The sequence below is a fragment of the Rhinichthys klamathensis genome, unplaced genomic scaffold (assembly GCF_029890125.1).
Source record: "Rhinichthys klamathensis goyatoka isolate OS25496 unplaced genomic scaffold, OSU_Roscu_1.1 h1tg000277l_1, whole genome shotgun sequence".
Classification (NCBI taxonomy): Eukaryota; Metazoa; Chordata; class Actinopteri; order Cypriniformes; family Leuciscidae; genus Rhinichthys; species Rhinichthys klamathensis.
Genome location: NW_026606796.1, coordinates 861132 through 882413, shown reverse-complemented (window position 1 = coordinate 882413; position 21282 = coordinate 861132). Strand labels below are relative to the sequence as shown.

Genomic DNA, 21282 nt, shown 5'->3' with positions numbered 1-21282 from the left:
CAACCCCAATTATTTAATAATTTTGTAATAAAATTGTTTTGTGTATCATATTTTTATATCTGATTCTTTTATATTTGATTATATTTGATTTCTTACATGTTTATGCCAGTTTTTATTTGTAAACTGAGGTCATTTAATTTAAGTTAAATAAAATGACCTCAGTTTACAAATATTTAACCTAATTTAATTTTCATTTATTTATAAAGCACTTTACAACTGCACATGCAGACCAAAGTGCTGTACAATCAACATACAATTGCATAAAATCCAATACAAGTGAATTATTTTTAGTTGGTGTACAATTAAGTTAAATTCTTATTCACACCATATTTAGTTAAGTCCTCATTCTCCAATTTTGTTTAATTTCATTTTTTGTTTTTGTTTTGTTGCAAAAGGTGCTTTGTTATATCAGAAACATTTCATCCTACTGACGTTCTTCACATTGAACTGCAAGCATAGCTTTGCTGAAAGCGACAGCGGCCACCACAGTTTAACATCACGCCCATAGATTCAGCCTTTTGAGTCAGGCATTAGGTTTATAATTTATGATCCAAGTTCTGTCTCTTTTCTGATATGATAGCGAATGATTTAAAAATCGCAAAATTCAAAATGACCAGCGCACACAAAAAGAGATGAGAGGCCTTTAATAATGGCCCAGAGCTTCCCCTTAGATCTGCTAACCTTTAATCTCTGGCAAGAAATGGAGATTAAAAAATCACCTGCAACGGCTGACAAATTAAGAAACTTGTCCTTCCCCTCCTCTTTTGAATATGTTGTGTGCGGCTGATAAGCAACTCACCTTTTGCAGAGAATGCTTGTGTTAAATAAAGAGGCTGTAATGAAGAGCTGCTTTAAATGCTTAATGTTCTTAAGTTTAAATTATGTTAGCCTCTTTCAGAGACCGTTCAAGGGCCACTAAGTGCATGGCAAGACACGCATTCTCGGTTTTACTAGTTTTAATATGAGATTCCCTTTTATCAAAAATACATTTCTTTTTTTGTTCCATAATAGGTTGTTGCCATAAATGATATGCAACATCTTGGCTTTATGTTTATGTATATACATTCATCCCTCCTGGGCCTAATGCATAATACACTTGACATTGATAGCGAGTCAGAAGTGATAGGCACATCCTGTAATAATAAAAAGGAGCATTGCTTGGTGTCACTTTCTGTTTCTTAGCCCAGAAGTAGGAATCCTGCAGAGTTGTTGTTAAGGAGCCTAAATCCTCAAAGCTTCCATTCTTACTGTACGCAATCTGTATTATCCTACTGTACCGACTCATACGCTAGTGTTTTTTCCCCCCTTATGCCATATCAAGTGCTGTGATGTGACTGTTTCTTTCCCCCTCTTCCTTGATGATGATAGTTTAGACGTCGTGAGTTGAGAAATCCATTCCCAGTCTCTTTGTTTAATGTGACAGCACGAGAACTTGATCTTTGTTTGTTCAAATAAGTCGGCATGAGTCTCGTGTTTAGCTTCTTTTAATGTGTTTGTCTGTGATTTCTAAATGCTAAACATGCAAACAGATAAATCGTCAAGGTTAATTCTGTACCCAGCCGCATGACTGATCTGCTTCCTGCCATGTCTCGGCTTTTTATCTATCTCTCTCACTCTCTTTCTCCCTCCCTCTCTTTTTCTCCCTCCCTCTCTCTATTTTGTGCCTTCATGTGGCAGCTGATAAAGTTACGTGAAGAGGTAAGTGCTGCTCTTCCTTCCCATTTTAGTTCCCTCTTTTTCCAGCGGATCCTCCATTGATTTTCCCGCTTCGTCAGAATAAAGAAGGCGTAATCTGATTTTTGAGTCTCTTTTGATTGAGCTCAAAATGAGGCTCATTTTTACATGCTGCTCTATGAGGAACTGAATCAAAGCTGTTTCACACCAAACCTTAAAAGATTTGATCAGCTTGTCAAAACATTCACCTAATATGAACATGCAACAAGAATGCTGTTATAATAAAAAGGGAGGGGGAGACCGGGATATTAAGCTTTTATTCTCTTTTAGTGATGGGTCACGATGTTAGTTCAACATTAGTTGATTACTAGTTTGATTTTTTTTGTAAACTTTGATATTTTTAGTAGAAGCGTTTTCATTAGAATGCTGTGCTTTAGCTGTGAAGTAGTTTGCATGGTAAAAATATTTTGTAAAATAATTACATTGCTGTTACTGATGCTGTTTCACCTCATATCATAAACACTGATTTATTTTAAATGTCAAGTTAAAAAGTTTCATTGCACTGTTTTTGAACACAAAGATGCGTCTTGTGGTCGATATTCAATTCTAAGTTTTTTTAAAGGTCCCGTTCTTCGCGATTCCATTTTTCAAACTTTAATTAGTGTGTAATGTTAGCCTGGGAAAACCCAGACCACTTCCGGCAAATTAAGATTTGCTCTGCAAGTAGGTCTGGCAAAGAGCTCATTGAAGTCCATTTCCAATCTGTCGAAATCGCGGCACCAATCAGAAACGTTGGGGCGGGCATTACACGATGACGACAGCACAGCGACGGTGAAGCAGATTTTTTACATTTACAAAGATGGATGCCGCCGTGGAACTATGTGTGACGGTTATAGTTGAACACCGTCATTAGAACTCTATAACCGCCAAAACCATGTTATTAAAATATTTTTTTTCAAAAACATTTATCATAGAGAATGTTTAAATACTAATATCAGCTTACGAGGGAAACGGAGGCGGAGTTAGTGGTGCGATCGGAGGCTGCTACTGCTGGAGATGATTCGGGATAGATCTGTGCCCCTTTACCGATCAGAGTGCGCGCTGACACGGAGTAAAGCCTTGTTTATACTCGACGCGTCCGCACGAGCGCGAAGGTGCGCGGGGCAAAAATCACGCGTTCGGTGCGCAAGACCGGCAAGACCCCATTTCGCTTGCCTGTGTGCACGGGTTTTTTGTAACAGCGAGCGCGGCGCCGCATCCGAGGATGAACGACTTCAAGCCGAATCTGCCCGAGCCGTTCGTCTCACACCACCGGCACCCAGTTTGCACGTCTAAATTGCAAAGTTTTTTTTGTCAAGGTTTTGTTTACTGTGTGTGATTTATTTAATGGAAAGCACATTCACTTCCAGTTGTCTTGCTGTTAATTTTAAATAAACGTAGAGCAAGTAGCTGATCAGTGTCTGCTCGTTTATTCAAACTAATTTGTTCTATAACAGACGAACGTCGCTCTGCATACGTCATCTTCATCGCTCTGATTGGTTTTAGGTCTATCCAATTGCTCCAAGAGGCATTGGAGCTACGTCCGTTGGTGACGCCCCTTTGGAAATGATTTGTCTGTGAAGCTTTGCCAGACCCTAACTCAGTTACAACTGAGAATGGTCTGGTTTTAACCAGGCTAGTGTAATGTTGCTGTTAGAGCATAAATAATACCTGTAAAATTATAAAGCTCAAAGTTCAATGCCTAGCGAGATATTTTATTTAACAGAAGTCCCCTTTCAAAGCATACAGCGAACGGCCGGTTTGGACTACATCCCTCTACTTCCTTTTTTAATGACGTAACTAGAACAGTTTTTTGACTAATCTCCGCCCACAGGAATACACAAAAAAGGGGGCGTGGTCTTGTTGCGCTCCCACGGAGAAGAAGCACTTCAGCTGCACATGCATCTCCAATTTATGGTAAGAGGCGTGACCTTTCCGGGCAACGTGCGATAAGCTGCTGTCGAATCAGCACAGGAACCGCTGGCACAATCAGAACTCGTTACGTATTTCTGAAGGAGGGACTTCATAGAACAAGGAAGTCATCGGGCCGTTTTTTGGACAGTGAAAACAGCGGTATACAGATAAGTAAATTGTGTGAAAAATACTGTGTTGTTTTACACGCGAAACATGAACACATGTTATATTGCACACTGTAAACACAATCAAAGCTTCAAAAAAACATGAAGAACGGGACCTTTAAAATAAAACACTAAAAATATATATTTTTAAAGAAATTGATACTTTTATTCATGCATTAAATTGATCAAAAGTGATGATTTAAAATGCTAGAAAAGATTTAACCAAAGAATCCTGAAACTTTTAAGCAGAAAAAGCAAAAAAAGCAAAAACAATTAAGCAGCTTAAGAGTTTTTAATATTGATGATAATATTTTTTTTTTTTACTTGAGCACCAAATTAAGATGAACGGTTTCTGAAGTATCATTTGACACTAAAGAATATTCAGCAAATTAAACACATTGCAATGGCAAAAGCATTGCCATTGCTGGAATAAATTACATTTTAAAATAGAAAACAGCTATATTCACAATATTACTAATTCTGCTTTATTTTTGATCAAATAAATGAAGTCTTGTTTAGCATAAGATATTTATTAAAAAAATAGTAAAATCTTACTGACCCCAAACTTTAGATATGCTTTATGCTAATTTCTCCTATTTGTAAATTTAGATCACCTTTCTTAAAACAGAAAGGTGACTAAAGTCAGGTGACTTAAAACAGACTAGATCAGCTAATCATTCACCGTGTCAATATTGAAAATAAGTTGTAATTTGTTCACTCAAGCAGGCAAACCGAACCTTATTTACCTGTTTAACTCTTCTTTTAACTTCTAAATTGTTTAATTTACCACATATAAAATGAACTAGGCTATATTTCAGTCTTTATCACTTTTTCTTTTTGGCTTCTGCTGGTATGTTATTAGCACACATGGCTCTAAATATAACAGAATTGTGAATTTACAGCCAACTGCGGAGTTCTCTTTGTGCAACGTTAGGAAGCAGCCCAAAGACGTTCCCCCCACTCAGCGGATGAGAATACAATAGCCTGCCTTCTAGTTTGAGATAAGGGGACAATTTGTAATGTCTTTTTGTATTTGTAGCATTCATCCGACTTGGAAGTGAGCATGTATGTGGATTACGGCAAAAAGGCTGTCGTCTCGATGTGCGTGTGTGTGTGTAGTTGCTTGCTGGTATCTTCATCTCCTGTCTAGGGTTGTGTGTGTGTGTGTGTGTTTTGTTGTTTGGACTTGGGATTCCCCTATTCATAGACACATGCAGACACACAGACTGCAATATCTGAAGATCTTCATTCATAAAGGAAGCCTCCTCTCAGTGGAGGACTGGATAGCACTGCATCATGCTTCTTGTTTAGTAAATTATTGCTTATCTTTGAAGATAACGCTGTTTACAATGCAAATTTCTAATCCTTTCTATCTTGAAGAAATTGTAAAGATGCATTAAATATTTATGGATGGGAAAAAATGAAAAACCTTATCTTCTCTTCTGTCGTCTTACGAAAATAAAATGACACTTGCATCATTTTACTAATTCATTACTTCTGTAAGTACGTGTCATCCTGTTATGTACTGTAAAAAAAATTACACAAATTCAAGAATAATGATCTAAAGTAGCTGATAATTCTCTTTACTCTTACCCATCTTGAAGCTATACCAAAAACATTTAAGTAAACATTCCAGAGCAGGCAGTGTCATGCTAGAAAATCCTCTTAGCTCACATAAGAGAAGAAATTCAGCAGTGCCTCTGGTTTGGAGGATCTTTGTATAGACTCCTGTGTCTGTGTTTGTCTGAACATCAGTATATTGTTTAGATTTCTTCACTTCCTATTGCTGAATAATCCCATCTGTAGAGCCACACCACCACCCTGCATTTATAATTTACAGCCCCTCACAGTTCTACCTTGACTTGTGTGTTTCTCTTTTTTTTTGTTATTGTTTTTTCCCACATGATCAGACAAAATGGGAGTATAGCATTTTTTCAACCTTGGGTCAGAAGATACATTTAGTGGGGTTTTTACCCTATAATGCGTAGCTTTTAAATCACATTTTTTCGTTCTCCCATTTTACTGAATTTAAATCAAAGCCCGTGTAGCTTATACACACTTAGCCTGCTTTTTAAAACTGTACTTTTCCTCAGCTGGAAAACATGTTTAAATATTTAGCACCCTTATTCACAGCTGTTTGACACTTGTAATTCCTTTTCTTACAAGTCCCAAACAAACGGTGGAGAAGATCACATAGTCAGTCTGAATCATAGCTGTCATCATTATTCACTTTGACTATTACCCCCCCCCCCCCCCGTCCCCCTCCCCATTTGAAATAATAAGGAATCATCAAAACTTTTGAAAATTGCGATTGTAAGCGCTCGTGTTTGATATTGAAAAAAGGGGAGAGAGAAGGGAAGACAATTCTTTTGAGTTGCATTCGCATTGTTCCTGGGTTCCACGTTAATAACTTACAACTGAAGTGCGGTTCTTCACGAAAGAAAAAAAAAAATGCAAAAAAAAAAACAACCTCGTTTATAGTATCTAAGAACGTCTTTGTTGAAAAAGTAGGTGTCAGATAAAAAGGCATACATGCTTTGGCACAAATGAGAAGGGGCGCGTGCAGAGGCGGTCGCAGGCGCACCAATATTTATCATGCCCTCTTTAAAAGTAGCTTCTGTTGAACTCCATAAGACCAAAAAAGAGAGACAATTTTGACAGTCATGCTGCTCTAATAGTGAATAAATGAAGAAAAAAAAAACAGCGGGTTCCTTTTATTTAGGTCAGTTTGGTCTATGAGAGTGAGTGATATGCATCCAGGGCCTTATGTTTTAAATATCTCAACTGATATGCTATGTCTAAGGTGCTTTGTTACTCATAAAGATCTCATTGCGGATGCATTTTGGATCCATATGTCGGCCCTTTATCCAAAACAAATTTGCAGAGCGAGGTAATTCGTTTTGATAGGTGATTCATTTTCAGGAAGTCGTCGTTGTCACGTTGTTGTCGTCCCTGCACCTACGTGGCCACCTTCGTTGTTACCCCGGTGTGTGTCACCCTTATTCCCCCGCACCCCACACACTCGCACAATAGACATCAACAACCCCCCCCCCCCCCACCTCAACCCTCGGAAAAATAGACCGAATGAGCGAGGGAGACAAATTCAAGAAAAAGCTTTGAAGTGGCTTTCCGGCGCGCGAGTCTGCTGGCCGTCTCCCCGAGACGTGTCACCTTTGCCGAGAGGGAATAGGAAATCACGTTTCGAATGGTAATGATAACATACTAATCACTTGAGCTCTTTGAAGACGGGGGAGCGAGCTACTCTGTCAGTATCCCCGGCTGCCTTGTGCTTCCAGGCACACAGGCACATCCCTGGTCTAGGTGTATTAGTTTAAGCGGTGCATGTCAATACGTCCCCTCCATCTCAGCTGATCCAGAGGGGCTCATTAGGCAGAGATGGCTCCCTTTTCCCCATACGCACTCCCACCCCCGTTCTCTCCCCCCCCTCTCTCTCTCTCTCTCTCTCTCTCTCTCTCTCTCTCTCTCTCTCTCTCTCTCTCTCTCTCTCTCTCTCTCTCTCTCTCTCTCTCTCTCTCTCTCTCTCTCTCTCTCTCTCTCTCTCACACACACACACTAACACCCCCTCCCTTAAACTATTACAAAGTATTTCAGCTATTTTAAATGACATCTGTCAACTGAGAGGAGGTGAAGAAAAAAAAAGTTCAGATTCTTTTTTTTTTTCTCCCTTCTCTGTGATTGTCAAACTTTGAAAAGTGGAATGTCGTCTATTTTTAATTTCATTTCCTTGGAGTGATTAGCAGCTACATATTTTGACAGCTTAACTAGAACTGGAACCTCGTTTCTCTCTTTTTTTCCCCTCTGCCTTTATTCTTTCTGTGCATGTAAATGGGAATAAAGGTTACCATCCTTTTGAAATATAGTTACCTCTCTCTGTTATGTATTTTTAAAATGGAAATGCAGTGGTCTAATTTAGTGTTCACAGTCATAAATTATATGGCTTATCAGAAAATGGGTGTGTGAATTGTGTTGGATGATTCTTAGCCCTGTTTTCACTGTCAGTGGGGTTCAAAAGTTTGAGACTTCAAAGTTTTAAGAAAGTTGAATGCGCCAACTTTTAAACAAAGAATTGGTATGAAATGAATGAGAAATATTGCAAATTCTAAACAATTTTTAAGTCAATAATGAAATAAGTACAGATTTGTGACAATGAACTTCTTTGTACTAATGGTTGATGTTCTTCTATTGAAGCAAAAGATGCTCTTTGGATCATTCTCAAATGATGCTGGATCACATGATCATCAGGTTTTAAGAAAAAAGGGAACAAACCAAAAACAAAGACATTCTGAAAATGAATTAATAATGAAAACCCTTAAATTAAATTAGGAACATGCGAAATAAAAGCATTTTCACAAGTGAACTTCTGGACCCCACTGTAGGTTATTTTTAGCACTTGTATATTTATATATGTATGAGATTTCTTTCTACATAAAATATAATTTGTAGTGATGTATTGTGTGTGTGTGCGCGCGCATATACTACAGTTCAAAGTTTGGGGTCAGTAAGATTTTTACGTTTTTCGACAGTATTTTATTTTTTTATGACTTTTATTCCGCAGGGAGCATTAAATTGATCAAAAGTGACAGTAAAGGCATTTATAATGTTAAAAAGATTTATATTTCAAATAAATGCTGTTCTTTTGAAATTTATATTCATCAAAGAATACTGTAAAAAATGTATCACACTCTCCACAAAAAAATATTAAGCAGCACAACTGTTTTCAACTGTGATAATATTAAGAAATCAGCATATTAGAATGATTTCTGAAGGATCATGTGACTCTGAAGACTGGAGTAATGATTTTGAAAATTCAGCTTTGCTGTCACAGGAATAAATTAAACCTAAAATATATTATTTTTTAAAAATATTTTCTATATTAAAATAGAAAATGGTTATTTTAAACTGTAAAGGTATTTCACACTATTACTATTTTACTGTATTTTAATACTATGTTATTTTATGTTATCAAAAGATAACGGATCTGAGACCACTTCATTCGAAGGACGTATAAATGCTGTTGATGTTGTGCAATATTTATTGCGTCTGTCTCTTGGCCATGGTGTCTGTTTTCATCTTACATTTATTAACTTCTGACTTTACATCTGCAACTCAACACAAGCCATACCAACCTTTCTTTGAAAAAGTTGACGACGTGCCTCATTGGTTTGCATTATTTAGAGTGACCCCTAAAACATCCAAACTGCACTGTAGAGAAACCATCAAGTGTTGTCAGCACACATAACAAATAAAAAAACTTAGTGTAAAGAGGTTCATGGTGGCATCCTGAACTTATCAGACTAACAGATACTGTGTAATCTGAAGCAGCATTTGAAAATATATTGCAGCTCAATTAGCCAACCCTCCCATGCTAATCTTTGCCCTGGTTCTAAATAGGAGCTAATGAGATCTGGCAACACCTTCAGAACAAATCCACTGCGAAAAGGAAGTTCAATTAAAAAGAAAGGAAAGGTGTTAGATTGGAGCTCTGTCATTTTTTGCTTCAGAATTTGCACTAAGATCAGTCCAATTTGTTATGAAAAACGCAACTCGTAATTAGACGTTCTTGAATCAATGTATAGGTTAAATTTATTCTAGTATATTAGTCTATTCCCTTTTGTCTTAGTGTGCCTATTATTATTATGTTGAAAAATGTCTCTGTAAATAATGTCCTATTCTTCTCAATCATTCTCATTGTTTTCTTTCTGTCTGTGGTTTGTTTCAGAGAGCACATCTGTTGGACAACACAGAGAGGCTGGAAAGGTCATCTCGGAGGCTGGAAGCTGGCTACCAGATAGCAGTAGAAACCGGTAGGCATTCTGGGTAGGGGGGTGAGCGACAGCAAATTGTCTCGCTCGTATGCGTGCTAAAAAGAGAGAGAGTTGAAAAAAAAAAAACGCCTTGACGACTGGTGACATTTTCAGGAGCACATCAAAGAGAAGCAAGGGAGAGAAAGGTGTAGAGCAGCAGCCGCAGTGCTGTTAGACTCACACAAAACACACTGCCTTATTTCCATTCACCTACCAGAGAGAGAGAGAGAGAGAGAGAGAGAGAGAGAGAGAGAGAGAGAGAGAGAGAGAGAGAGAGTTTTTAATATGTGTACCAAATGATGGCGTGTCGACTAGAATAAAAAACAACGTCCTGCAATTCTTAGAGCTAAATAAAGACACAGATCTTTTAATAAACTGATTTCTAAATAAAGCACCCGATTCACACCTGTCTGAAGAATAGTTTTCATCTTTAAATACAAGAAAATGAACTAATTTAGATCTGAAATAAATTAAATAAGCAGGCATCTTCTTTTTTTTTTTTTTTGCCTGACTGTCAACGTGTTGTTGAAGCAGAGTGTATTCCTCAGAGACGTATCAAAGCTCGTTCTTCAAGAAGCTACTGGCTTTCTTTGGCTTCTGCCTTAGTTTTGAAAAGTTTGTTAATTTACACTATAATGGTAGGGTGGCTCGTGTGCCACGTCGACACAGTTAATAATTCAAATCAAGAAAGGGTTGTGCAGACCACTGGCTTTTGATGTCTCGCAAGAACAACTCACAAATTCATAAATGCAATCTGCATCCTCTGCTGAAAAATTTAGTTTCATTTATTTTGGATCCTCTCAAGCCCGTGCTTGGTATTTTCTTTTCCTGCATAATTTTTTAGATATATATTTTCAGTTCATCGAATGAAAGCCTTTTGTTTGCATATTTTTTTTTTACTTATGTCTGCCCAATTGAATTGCCTGCTTTCTAGTAGGAACCAAAGCAGAAGCCCATACACTCCAACGGTGGGATCAGACTCCCTGTGAGAGGAGTTTTTCCCCCATCAAGGACGGCTTCTGCCTCTGAGACCCGTTACAATGCCACACCGCTCAGTGTGGGAGCCGCAAGCGCAGAACAATGTCTGTTTACTCAGCCTTTCTCTAACCGCGTTAAAGCGCAACTCGGCCTGTGCGTCTCACTCCTGTGATCCTAATCCCTGACCCCCGTACCCCACCGACCACCCCAACACTCCTGTCCACACACACCTGCGTCTTAAAAGCGTAGCGGCAGGTAGTCCTAAACTGAAGTGGCCCAAGAAGGACAAACCTTATACTTTTGGGATTTGGGCACAGCAACTGTGCGGGAAATGCACAGAGTCGCGGCAAACACGGACCTGCTTCGGTGGCTGTCGAGGAGCTACAGGGATAGATGCGCTTTGTTTGGGTTGCGGCGGTGACCCCTCGCTCCCTGTGTCACACTGAGGCAGATCAGCCAGTTCATAAACCGTGTGTTAAAATTCACTCGAGCGACAAACCACACCTGCTACAGCGCTGGCTATCGAGCGCCTACGGGTATCTGCTATTCTGTAACAAAACAAAACAAAAATATAATTGCTAATAATAAAATGGTATTTTTTATAGATTTTCTATTTTATAAAATAGATTTGTTTGTTTAGATTTGTTATTTAGTTAAACAAAATGTATTTTCTGTATATACTTTGTGTGTATACTTTCTACACTATATATATATATAAATATATATATATTCATATATTTATATTGTACTATATTATTTTGCCTGAAGTATAAGATAATATATATAAAATGTATTTAAATGTTACACAAACACACACAATACATTTGAACGTGTGTGTGTATAGTAAAGCATAGTAAAAATAATATCAGTATGTTTGCAAATGGTATATAAATTGCAAATTACTAAAATATTTACTCTACAGTTACGGTCAAATTTACTTTAATAATTGTTTCACTACTAGTTTAATCTAGGTCAATGCTTTGTGCCAATAATACGCAATATTGCTTAAGATTGAATTGTTTTATCATTGATTTGTAATTTCTGTTCATTTGTAATTCATATTTAAAAATTTCACTAGAAGAATATATTTAGGATTGAAACATTTCAAACCTGCATTTCGTATTAACCAAATTATTTATTTTTCATCAATGTTGATTTGTTAAATTTGTCGTAAATTCTTAGATTTTTAAAAAAAATTCTTTGCAAAAATCTACTGGGATTTTAGTAAAATACTGCATATCACCCATATAGTGTATTTTTGTATGTACTGTAATTGGAATCAGATTTTTTTTTTACCTTTTCAGTAAGGAGACTGTGTTTGTGTGATTTTTAAGGGTGATTTAGTGTGTGATGCGTTCAGTCCAGCAGCAGCAGCAGTGTGTCATGAGCACTCCAGGCCCTCTGAGAGATATTGAGAGTGCTCTCTGGACATGCAGAGCTTTTTACCAAACTGTTTGTCTCATAAATAAAGTATGGGTCTTCATTAGGAGAGGGCACCCACTTTAAAGCTGCCTGTACCAGAGGCATGCCGGCCTGAAGAGAGCCTGGAGTACAGTAGGAGGGAGCAAAGCAGCCAATTTAAAGGCATTTAAATCAGAGATGTCCCAGAGCCCATGAGCATTAAATAAACCCTAATCAAAGAAGTGCCCGGCTGTTTATAAAAGCCAAGGAAGTGGGCAAAAGAGTTTTTGTATGGAAAAAAAAATACCTAGGGGTGTAATTCTGTGGTTTGCACTCAAATTTGGGATTGTTGAAGGATTCTGGAATATTTAGTCACATTTCCCCCCCCCCTAAGAAAACAATTTAATCACAGGCAGTTTATGGAATGACCTCAAAATCTTTTAATTAATCATAATGAATTTGAACGGAGTGTCCGATATAAGCAAACAAGCCGAGAGAAACCGTGTCCGTAAGGAGCAGAGTGGTGGCCCTTGAATACGCAGCAGCCGCTGCGGCGGCGGATCGATGGGGCAAAATGAAACCAGCTCATTAGGGATTGATTTCAGCAGTGTTTAGATAAGCAGAGTGGGTCGGGGCCTGGCCCCTGGGGGCCTCACCAGGGCCCAAAGTTCACGCAGAGCCAGGTAGAGAGTGTCTCTGCAGGCCATCATCTTTATTAGCACCCAGATAAGCTGATTATGCCATGTCAATCAAAGGTGCCAATGACTCAATCAAGAGGCCCTTCTTTTCTTTCTCTCTCCATCCTTTTTTTCCTCTCTTTTTCTTTTTTTTGTGATAAATCATTGAAGCGACCAACAAAGCAGTAGCCATGGCGGCTAAGCTAAGCAGCCCTGCAGTTGTCACCAAGACAGACGACGCAAAGACCCTGTGATGATGTGACGACTGTATTAAAGAGTACATCAATTTGTTCGAGAGCGGTTTGATTTTTTTCTTTTCTGCAGTGGTATTAAAAGAGCATACGAGGTGGGAGAGTCGTCATTGTCGTCGAAGGCTTTGCGGGGAAGCCGAGCGTGCCCCGATAGAAATAAATAACGAAATAAATGATCGAATGAAGAAATAAATAAATAAATTTGTTTTGTAAACATGAAGAAACGCTGCTCCTTTTGAGTGTGAGCACGGCTTTAAGACATGCTGTGTCAGTCCATGGGTGTCAGAGTGTCCCAGTAACACACACACGCGATTGTCTCCATCTCTCCGTTTCACTCTCTCTAGCTCTTTTTCTTTCTCCTCCATGTTATCGTCATTCTTTCATTTTCTTTCCTTCATCCCTCTCCTCCGGACTTTCTGGTTGTTTTCTGCCATTTTATGAAACTGATATCTTGGAATGGAATTTCCTTTTTGCTATGACCTTTTCTTCTCAAGCACTTATTTTAGACATTTTTAATTTAATGTCAACATGGAATTGAATGCATTCAGTTATTTACTGAAAAGTTGTTTTAATTTTAAATAATATTAAATAATCTCTAAAATAATATACTATTTAGTTATATAACATAAAATGATGTTATAATAATAATGATAGCAAATGACTGGAAAAATGTAATGTGTTTAATATTGTACTGAAAATATTCTGTTATTGTTAAATATGTTGAATAATCTTAAAAAATATATATTTAGAATATGTAGTTATATAAATGTGTATAATAATAATAATAATAACAACAATAATAAATTAATTTAGAGCTGTTTTATGCTGGGTAAATTTAGGTAAATGAATGAAAAATGTCAAAATGAAATTGAATGCGTTCAATAATGTACTGAAAAGTTACTGTTATTGTTAAATAATATTTTGAATAATCTTTTAAGATAAAATACTATATTTAGAATATTTAGTTATATTATACAAAGTTATAATATAATAATAATGATGAAATTAATTTAGAGCAGTTTTATGCTGGGTAAATTCTAAATAATATTTTTATCAAACTATATTTCATTTGCTGTACAAGTAATATTTCCTCTACAAGTAATTGTTTTATTGCCTTTCATTATTTATTTCAGCGTGGTGGCTGTTCCACTTGATTTCCGTCATTGTATAGTCGTGTTTAAAGTTTCAGCACATCGCTACTGTTCTCTCTTTAATGAGGACAATTTGGTGAAGTGGATTTCCTCGAGGTATAGCATACCAAATAACTTGGGTTTTTGTAGTTTGCTGAAATCTGAATGCCGTATTGTGTTTCAAAAAGAATATGCCGTTATTTGATAATTGTTTGATTCATGGAGCAGAGCCACAAGAGTTAAATATTTCAATAGCAGAGTTTGCAGATATGCAGAAAGGAGAACTTAGCTAGAGTGGGTTTTCTAAAGACAATGGTGTGTTTTTGGGTTGTAATGAGGGCATTTTCTCATTGAAAATGTATGTTTTTTTTGGCTACAACTTAGGCCTGTACTTTAGAAGTTTGAACCTATGTTAGAGCTTATTAAATATGAATACACAATGTAAACCTCTTGTTAAACATTGATTCAAAGAAATATGTATATAAGTGATGGGGTGTGTGAGTGCAATATAAGGTTTTCGACTCCGTAAATCTACCTACGGGTGAGCTGTTTATCACGAAACCCCCCGGCGGATGAAAGGCGATGTAATAATGATTTTTTTTCTCTCCTAATCGGGCCTTGTCAGCGAGGCGTCTTATCGTGGAGAGGAAAATGACACCGATACTATCGAAGAGCCCAGAGTCCAAGTTTGTGTCGCTCCCCCCCAATCACGCCGGACCCGGCCTCGCCGTATCTAGCGCCGCCACAAACGGCAAGCGGCGCTTTTTTCATCTGGACTTCAAAAACGGTCCCCGTCATTAAAATTGCACCCGCGTTCGGCTGCAGGGATCAGCCGCTCCGGAGCGAAAATGGGATGTGGGAGAGGAGGCTCGCTAAATGTGCTAATTCTGTCCTCACATGTTTACGGCTTAATTTTAATCGGTTTGAGCGAGGGAGGAGGGAGGGGTTGTTTGGGGGGGCTGAAAAAAAAAGCCTCACATTGCAATAAATCGCCATTATCTTTGACACTGAAGGACTCAGCTGTTCCAAGGATTTTGGGGTCTGTGAGCAACAGTATTATATGGAGACACACAAAAGTGTTTGCGCTTGAGTTGCGGTGGCCACTGATTTCAGCACGTCTAGACAAAGGGCCGAACTTTCACAATGGCAAAGCCAGGCTCTTAATGCAAGAGCTGAACCAACAAACTTGACTAGCCGGTGTGTTTGTGTTCGCATCTATCTGTCTCCGGGATTGCCGATAGAGAGTGCAGGTGTCGACTTGTATATATATTCCAATCGGTATTATAATATTTGCTCATGTTAAGTTGCGATCATTGACTGTTGAGTCACCTAATGTGTTTTGAGAGGTTTTTTCCATTGTGTGATGGGGAGCAGATCCGTTTTTCAAGATAAACTATTGAGTGACTGAACGAGAGGCAAGCTTTCCACTTGCATATTATGAATAAGGCTCTCCAGCAACACTTGCCACCTGCTAAATGCATCAAAATCTACAGTATCCTCAGGGTTGAGTTCAAACTTAAGTTTAATTTGTTGGATTGAAACACATGTAAGAGTAAAACACGTATAAATGTGTAAAAAGGAAAATAAATACGTAAAGAGGCAATTACAGGTCATAACTATTTTATCTAATCACTATTATTATTATTCTCAGATTAAGTACATTGCTGTATTTACTATTCACTACTGAAATGGACTGAGCACTGTAATGTAAAAATGTGACCAATCTTATTTTATTAGTGTCTCATTTTATTGTTTCATAATTTTTCTTGTATCATTAATGCCGCAAAACGTATTTGAAGTAACTTGTCAGAAAGGTAGAGAGCGAGAGAGACATTTTAATTTCAGATCATTGTGTCTATTTTTATCAGACACACACAAACAGTCTTTCATTGACCTTTGGTTGACGGAGAGAGAGAGTGAAAGAGGGCACTCGAGCTGGATGGCGTTAAATAAAACTGTTTTGGAAGGAAATGGAAGACAAAAGCGAATACCCAGGACCCCCATGGGCGCTTCCTCATCGGCCGCTTTAAAGAGCTGGCACATCTGAGGCGCCGCAATATCAAAAAGCAGAGAGAAAAAGTGAAATGAAGTAAAAGGAAAAGTGGAGAGGGGGGAAGAGAGAGTGGCAGTACCTTGTCACTGCGGAATGAGGATCATAAACAGTAATTGTGTGATGGGAGTGACACGCTGATGACAGCAGATTGATGGCAGTTGAAAAGCGAGCGTAATTCACTAAGGAGTCGCAGAGAGTTGGGTGGCTGAGATTAAGAGAGGAAACTAGTCAGACTGAGCTCTGAAAACACAGGCGGAGTGGGTACAGAAGGGCAGCGTTTTAGGCTTCACTTGTGCTTGCAGTTTTGTTTGTTCTCGCTTTATTTATCTCTCAGTGAATCGGACCAGAAACAGTCCTACTCGGAGTACTCAGTGCAATTTATTAATTTTGTTTTAGTTTTTGTGGATATTTCTTCTAACCCTGATAAATTATTTGAACTATGCTAAACATTTGGATTTTAGTCATTATAGTAAAAATGTAAAAGTTTTGTTTATATGCAGTTTTGTTTAGAAGCCAAAAACTCACATTAGAAACTTAAAAAAAACAACAAATTAAAATAAAAACTGGTTGGTGCGTTAAAAGTGGGTTAAGATTTGAAAGTCAAAATTTAGGTTTATTATATTTCTAAATTATTTCGATTTCATTATAATAATATTATTTCATTTATTTATTATTATACATTCATTATTATATAAAATTAGATTTTTATATAATTATAATTCAACTTGTATAAATGTCATTTATTAAAAGTGTAATTATTATATTAATATAATTTATTAAGTATAATTCATATTTAAATATAATTTGAAATATAATTTATTACAATTATAATAGTTTCTTTTATTTTTGAGCAACAGTCTGACTTAAAGTTGAAATATGTTTCTATTTTAATTTTAAAGTATTATTTGATCATAATTATTGTCATAATTATTGTATTTTTCAGCAGTGGAAAAAAATTCAAATATCAAATATTTTGAAACATTTTGATCAAACAGCTTTTTCATATTGAGCAGCAGTGTATTTTTCTGTCAATCTTAAAACAGTCAGTCTTACTTTTTGTTAACAACTTAATAGCTGTTAATAACAATACTGGCTTCCTCATCATAAGTTTGAACAGCTGCTGGACCTGCTTTGTTATGGATAGTTAACCCAGCACAGATAATCTTATTTGTTTTCAGATTAAATATGGCTCAATGTGTGACGCTCAGCGCATCTCAACGCTGACCAGCTCACAGTTTGCAGTACGTATAAAAAAAGGCCATCATTAGCGCTGTCCGTCTGTCCCTCTGCGGCTGCTTGTGTCACACCGTCCCTCAAAGTGGCTTCCTCCTCGGCGGGCCGCGCCCTGGGCCGGTGCGGCCGCGGGCTCAGGACGCCCACTGAACATGAAACGCATCGCCCGATCTGTCAGCTGGGGGCTCCATCTGTCAGTCAGTGGGACAGCTTCACTTTTGTCTGGGGAGGGAGCCGGGCAAATACAACGGGGGGGCTGCCGCATACCCCATTTTGCGTTGTGGAGGAAATCCTGCTGCCATCGTCCTGACATATTTAATAATAGTTTGCAAGACTGTTATTGAAGCAGACTCTTTTTAAGGGGCAATATCGCTGCCACCTAGGGTGCTGCTCAATGTATTTAATTACTGCACACACCGTCTGATTATTTCATTTTGTACGTATTATAACAATTATGTTTCTTTTTAAAATATATAGGTCAATATTGCACCTCAAAACTTTTTATTTTGTTGTCGCTGTGACTTGTCTTGTGCAGTTTGCCTGTCACATAAATTAATCTGGAATTTGATAAATATGATAATAGGCAGGAGAGTGTAGGCTGCAGTCTACAGTTTGGCAGATAGGCTGCGCCCTTGAGCCACCGTGAAAAGGACGAGCTGAAAGAATCGTCTCCACGCTGGGGGACAAGAGGCCTCCACCACTAAGCTCTCTCTGCTCGAGTCTTTGGATGTTTCTCCTGGTGCTGAAAGTTCCTGAAAAGAGAAGCTTTGCTCACAACTCTAGGAGCTCATTTGAGTTTTATTTATTTAGCACAGTGTTTTTATGTGTATGTGTGTTTGAGACAGAGAGCAAGCGAGAACGAGTGTGTTTGTGTGCAGTGCTGAATCCCTGCTGAGAGCATCAGTATTTTCAGATCTGTGTGTAGGGGCGATACTGAACATCAGCAGCATGATATTTCAGCTATTATTATTCACCCCTTAAAAAGACACGACTGGATTTGTCACATCACCTATGATGTCAATTTGAATTTAACAAGATGTTGATACTCTTTGGAAAGTTTCACATTCGTTTGTAAATATCTTCACCCTCTTTTTTTTGTCACTGTCCATATGTGATACTGAATTCTTTTAAATAGGATGAATGATACAACATAGTCAGGGTTAATTTACTTTGAGTCTTTGCCTGTGAGCAAATGCTTAAGTGGTTTGATGCCTTGACTCCAAGTCATAATCATATTGAAAATAGGATCAAGGGAAATAATTTTTGTTGTGTAGGAATCTTTTAGTAATCTTTAAGTATCATTAATATAGAGATTGTTCAAGCGCTTTGTTAAGCTCTAAATTCTAATTGAAATCCGTATGAATACATTGTCATGAATACATGAATTTAAGTTGATCAATAATAGACCATACCTACATTTATTAGAAGGAATGTATTTCATAGCAGCTGAAACATTGCAAACACAATGACATCCTAACATTTTTTGCTTCATCTTTATGAAACTCTTTAAATCTTTAAATTAGAGATGGATGCATTTTCATACATTGTTATTATTCATCCTTCACCCTTTGCTAGATGTGTCAGGAGTCTTCATAAAGTTATGTACCTAATTTCTAGGGGGTTTTTGTGTGTAATGGTTTATTTAGTAGTTAGATCCATTCCAGTCTTTAAAATAAATCTATAGTGCACAAGTGCAATATCTACTACTAGAGATTATTGCGCTGAATTTGTACATACTTTTAATGCAAGACTGCCCAGGTGAATAGGGTAAAAAAAAAGCTATTAGATATCATACTTAAGTAACCATACTTACCCTTTAAGAATTGCAAACCTTTTTTGTATTACAAGTTTTCTAAATTGGTATGTTTAAATATGTAAATGAGGCATGATCTAATTATATATGCACTCGTTTACATAACTCTTTTTTTTTCGGACAAAGCCAGGTTTACAATTCTTAAAAAAAATTCTACACCCAGAAAAAAAACTCTATCTACACTTAAATGTGTATTTTGGATTTTTTTTCTTTCCACTAGTCTGAAACAACACATTATGAAAATCCAAATAGCCCAAAAACACAAAATGGCTCAGTGCATGAAAAAAAACAGTGTCTTTCCTTAATGAACTCTTAATGAAATATTGAAAAGATATTATATTATATTGTATTTTATTATAATTGTATATTATTATATCCTTTTTACTGTTATATATACCGTACTGTGTGAATATATGAAAATATAATCAATTATAATGAAAATATTAAACGTATAGATATACATTTCTAGAGTTAATTTTTAATTTCTTTTTAATTTCCAATTAATTAATATTTTTTAAATAAAGAAGTTTATTTTCATGCATATATAAATGTTTCTTTATTTTTGTTTTTAAACGGATCTCGAAAATTTCTTTTCATATTTTTATTTAGGTTGGGAGATTTTGTGAGGCATTTTAAGGTTGTTTTCATGGTATAGATTTTTGCCCAGTGTTCAGCTAACTTGTTTTCATCAACAAAAACCCATAAGGCTGAGTTGCCATGCATAACCGCATTGACCATGGTGAGGTGATTTCTGAAAAATCTCACACGAAACACCCAGTGCCATCTGCTGCTGCATACTCATTTCAATTACACATGAAAAAACGCAATCCAAGTCCTCAGCCTGCCAGAGATTGTCAGCTTCTTTTCATGATCGACTCAGATAAAAATAGTCAGGAAAGAGTCCTGAGACCGCAAAATGACAGACAAATTAAAGTAGTGCGTCTATGTGTTGTACTTGTATCATAAAATCATTTCAAAATATTCCCAAGATTATTACTTATTACTTCTTCAAATGCACACTAGACTAAATGCTTTTTAGTGCAATATGTTTGGCTAAATCCTGTCTTAAAATGAGAGGATGGAAAGAGAGACGTAGAGATAATGTGATCTATCTGGAGTGGCTTTAGCATCCTGGGCCACCTGGATATATTTGGGCCAAACACCGCTCTGTCCGTCTGGGCCCTGCCTGTCCTGGAGGAGTACAGTGAACAGAAGCTACCTCTTTAGAACTCACACCTGATCACCACGTTTATGTCCATCTCTCTTCCTCTCTCTCAGTCTGCCTCTATCTCGCTCACCCTCCTTTAACTTCCTCCCTCCCAGCGCTCCTGCCCTGTCCTACTTAACTCCGGCCCATCCTGCCCTTTGATTTGTGCTACTTAGCCAGCCACAGATCATCTGCACACTTCACACACTCTGTTTCTCTCACATCCTCTTATGTTTACAGGGATATGTTTCACAAACAGATATTTAGTGAACAGTCACACTTGCAATTCTTTTTCACTTCTATTAGACACAATACAGTGCGTTCAGATAAGTCGTTTTACTTAGATTTTGTTTTATGTTGCTCTTATTATCATTATTCTTATGACTGAGACTGTCTAGGGTGTTGTGTTCTTTTAACATTGTTTGATTAGGAAGAGTTCTTTAAAGGATGTCACATGAAAAGATGGTGCATTGGTACATAAGCATACCATCTGTTTTACTTTTGAAAAACTGCAACTGCATAGTAAAGCGTATTTTTTAAAGGATGTTATGAAGAATAAAATAATCTGCTGCTTCTCCATAATGTGAAAGGTATCAAACACCTGACTTGTCTTTTATCTGGAATTATCCATAGACTTTCAGTCTTAATGTTAACTGTTAGTGATCCAAATTAAGAGTATCATACATTGCTTTGTTGATTACTCATGTATCCTAACAGCCTTGTAATGGTTCAGTTCATGCTGTTCTCTTTACATGGAGAGAGTCTCATTGCTCAATTTACTAAGCACCCGTAGCCTTTCTTCATTTCATGTAAAGTCACAGAACATTCTTATGGAGTAATTTGAAGCCCTTGTAGTTACTTTGTGAACCTAAAGTTTGTGGAATCATATAGGGAGTCATCTAAGGGGGTCATCTTATATAAAG

At 37.2% G+C, this 21282-nt stretch overlaps 1 protein-coding gene across 4 annotated transcripts in view; it reads left to right on the top strand.

Moving 5' to 3' along the window:
• Positions 1–21282, top strand: part of vti1a (vesicle transport through interaction with t-SNAREs 1A) — a 142766-nt gene that overhangs the window by 30376 nt on the left and 91108 nt on the right. For 2 of the 4 annotated variants that reach the window (XM_056268816.1, XM_056268814.1), the window contains exons 5-6: positions 1678–1698; positions 9532–9616. In XM_056268816.1, coding sequence (XP_056124791.1) covers positions 1678–1698; positions 9532–9616 — 106 coding nt within the window. The remainder of the gene's footprint in view (positions 1–1677; positions 1699–9531; positions 9617–21282) is intronic. The other 2 variants (XM_056268815.1, XM_056268817.1) reach the window with 1 other exon arrangement.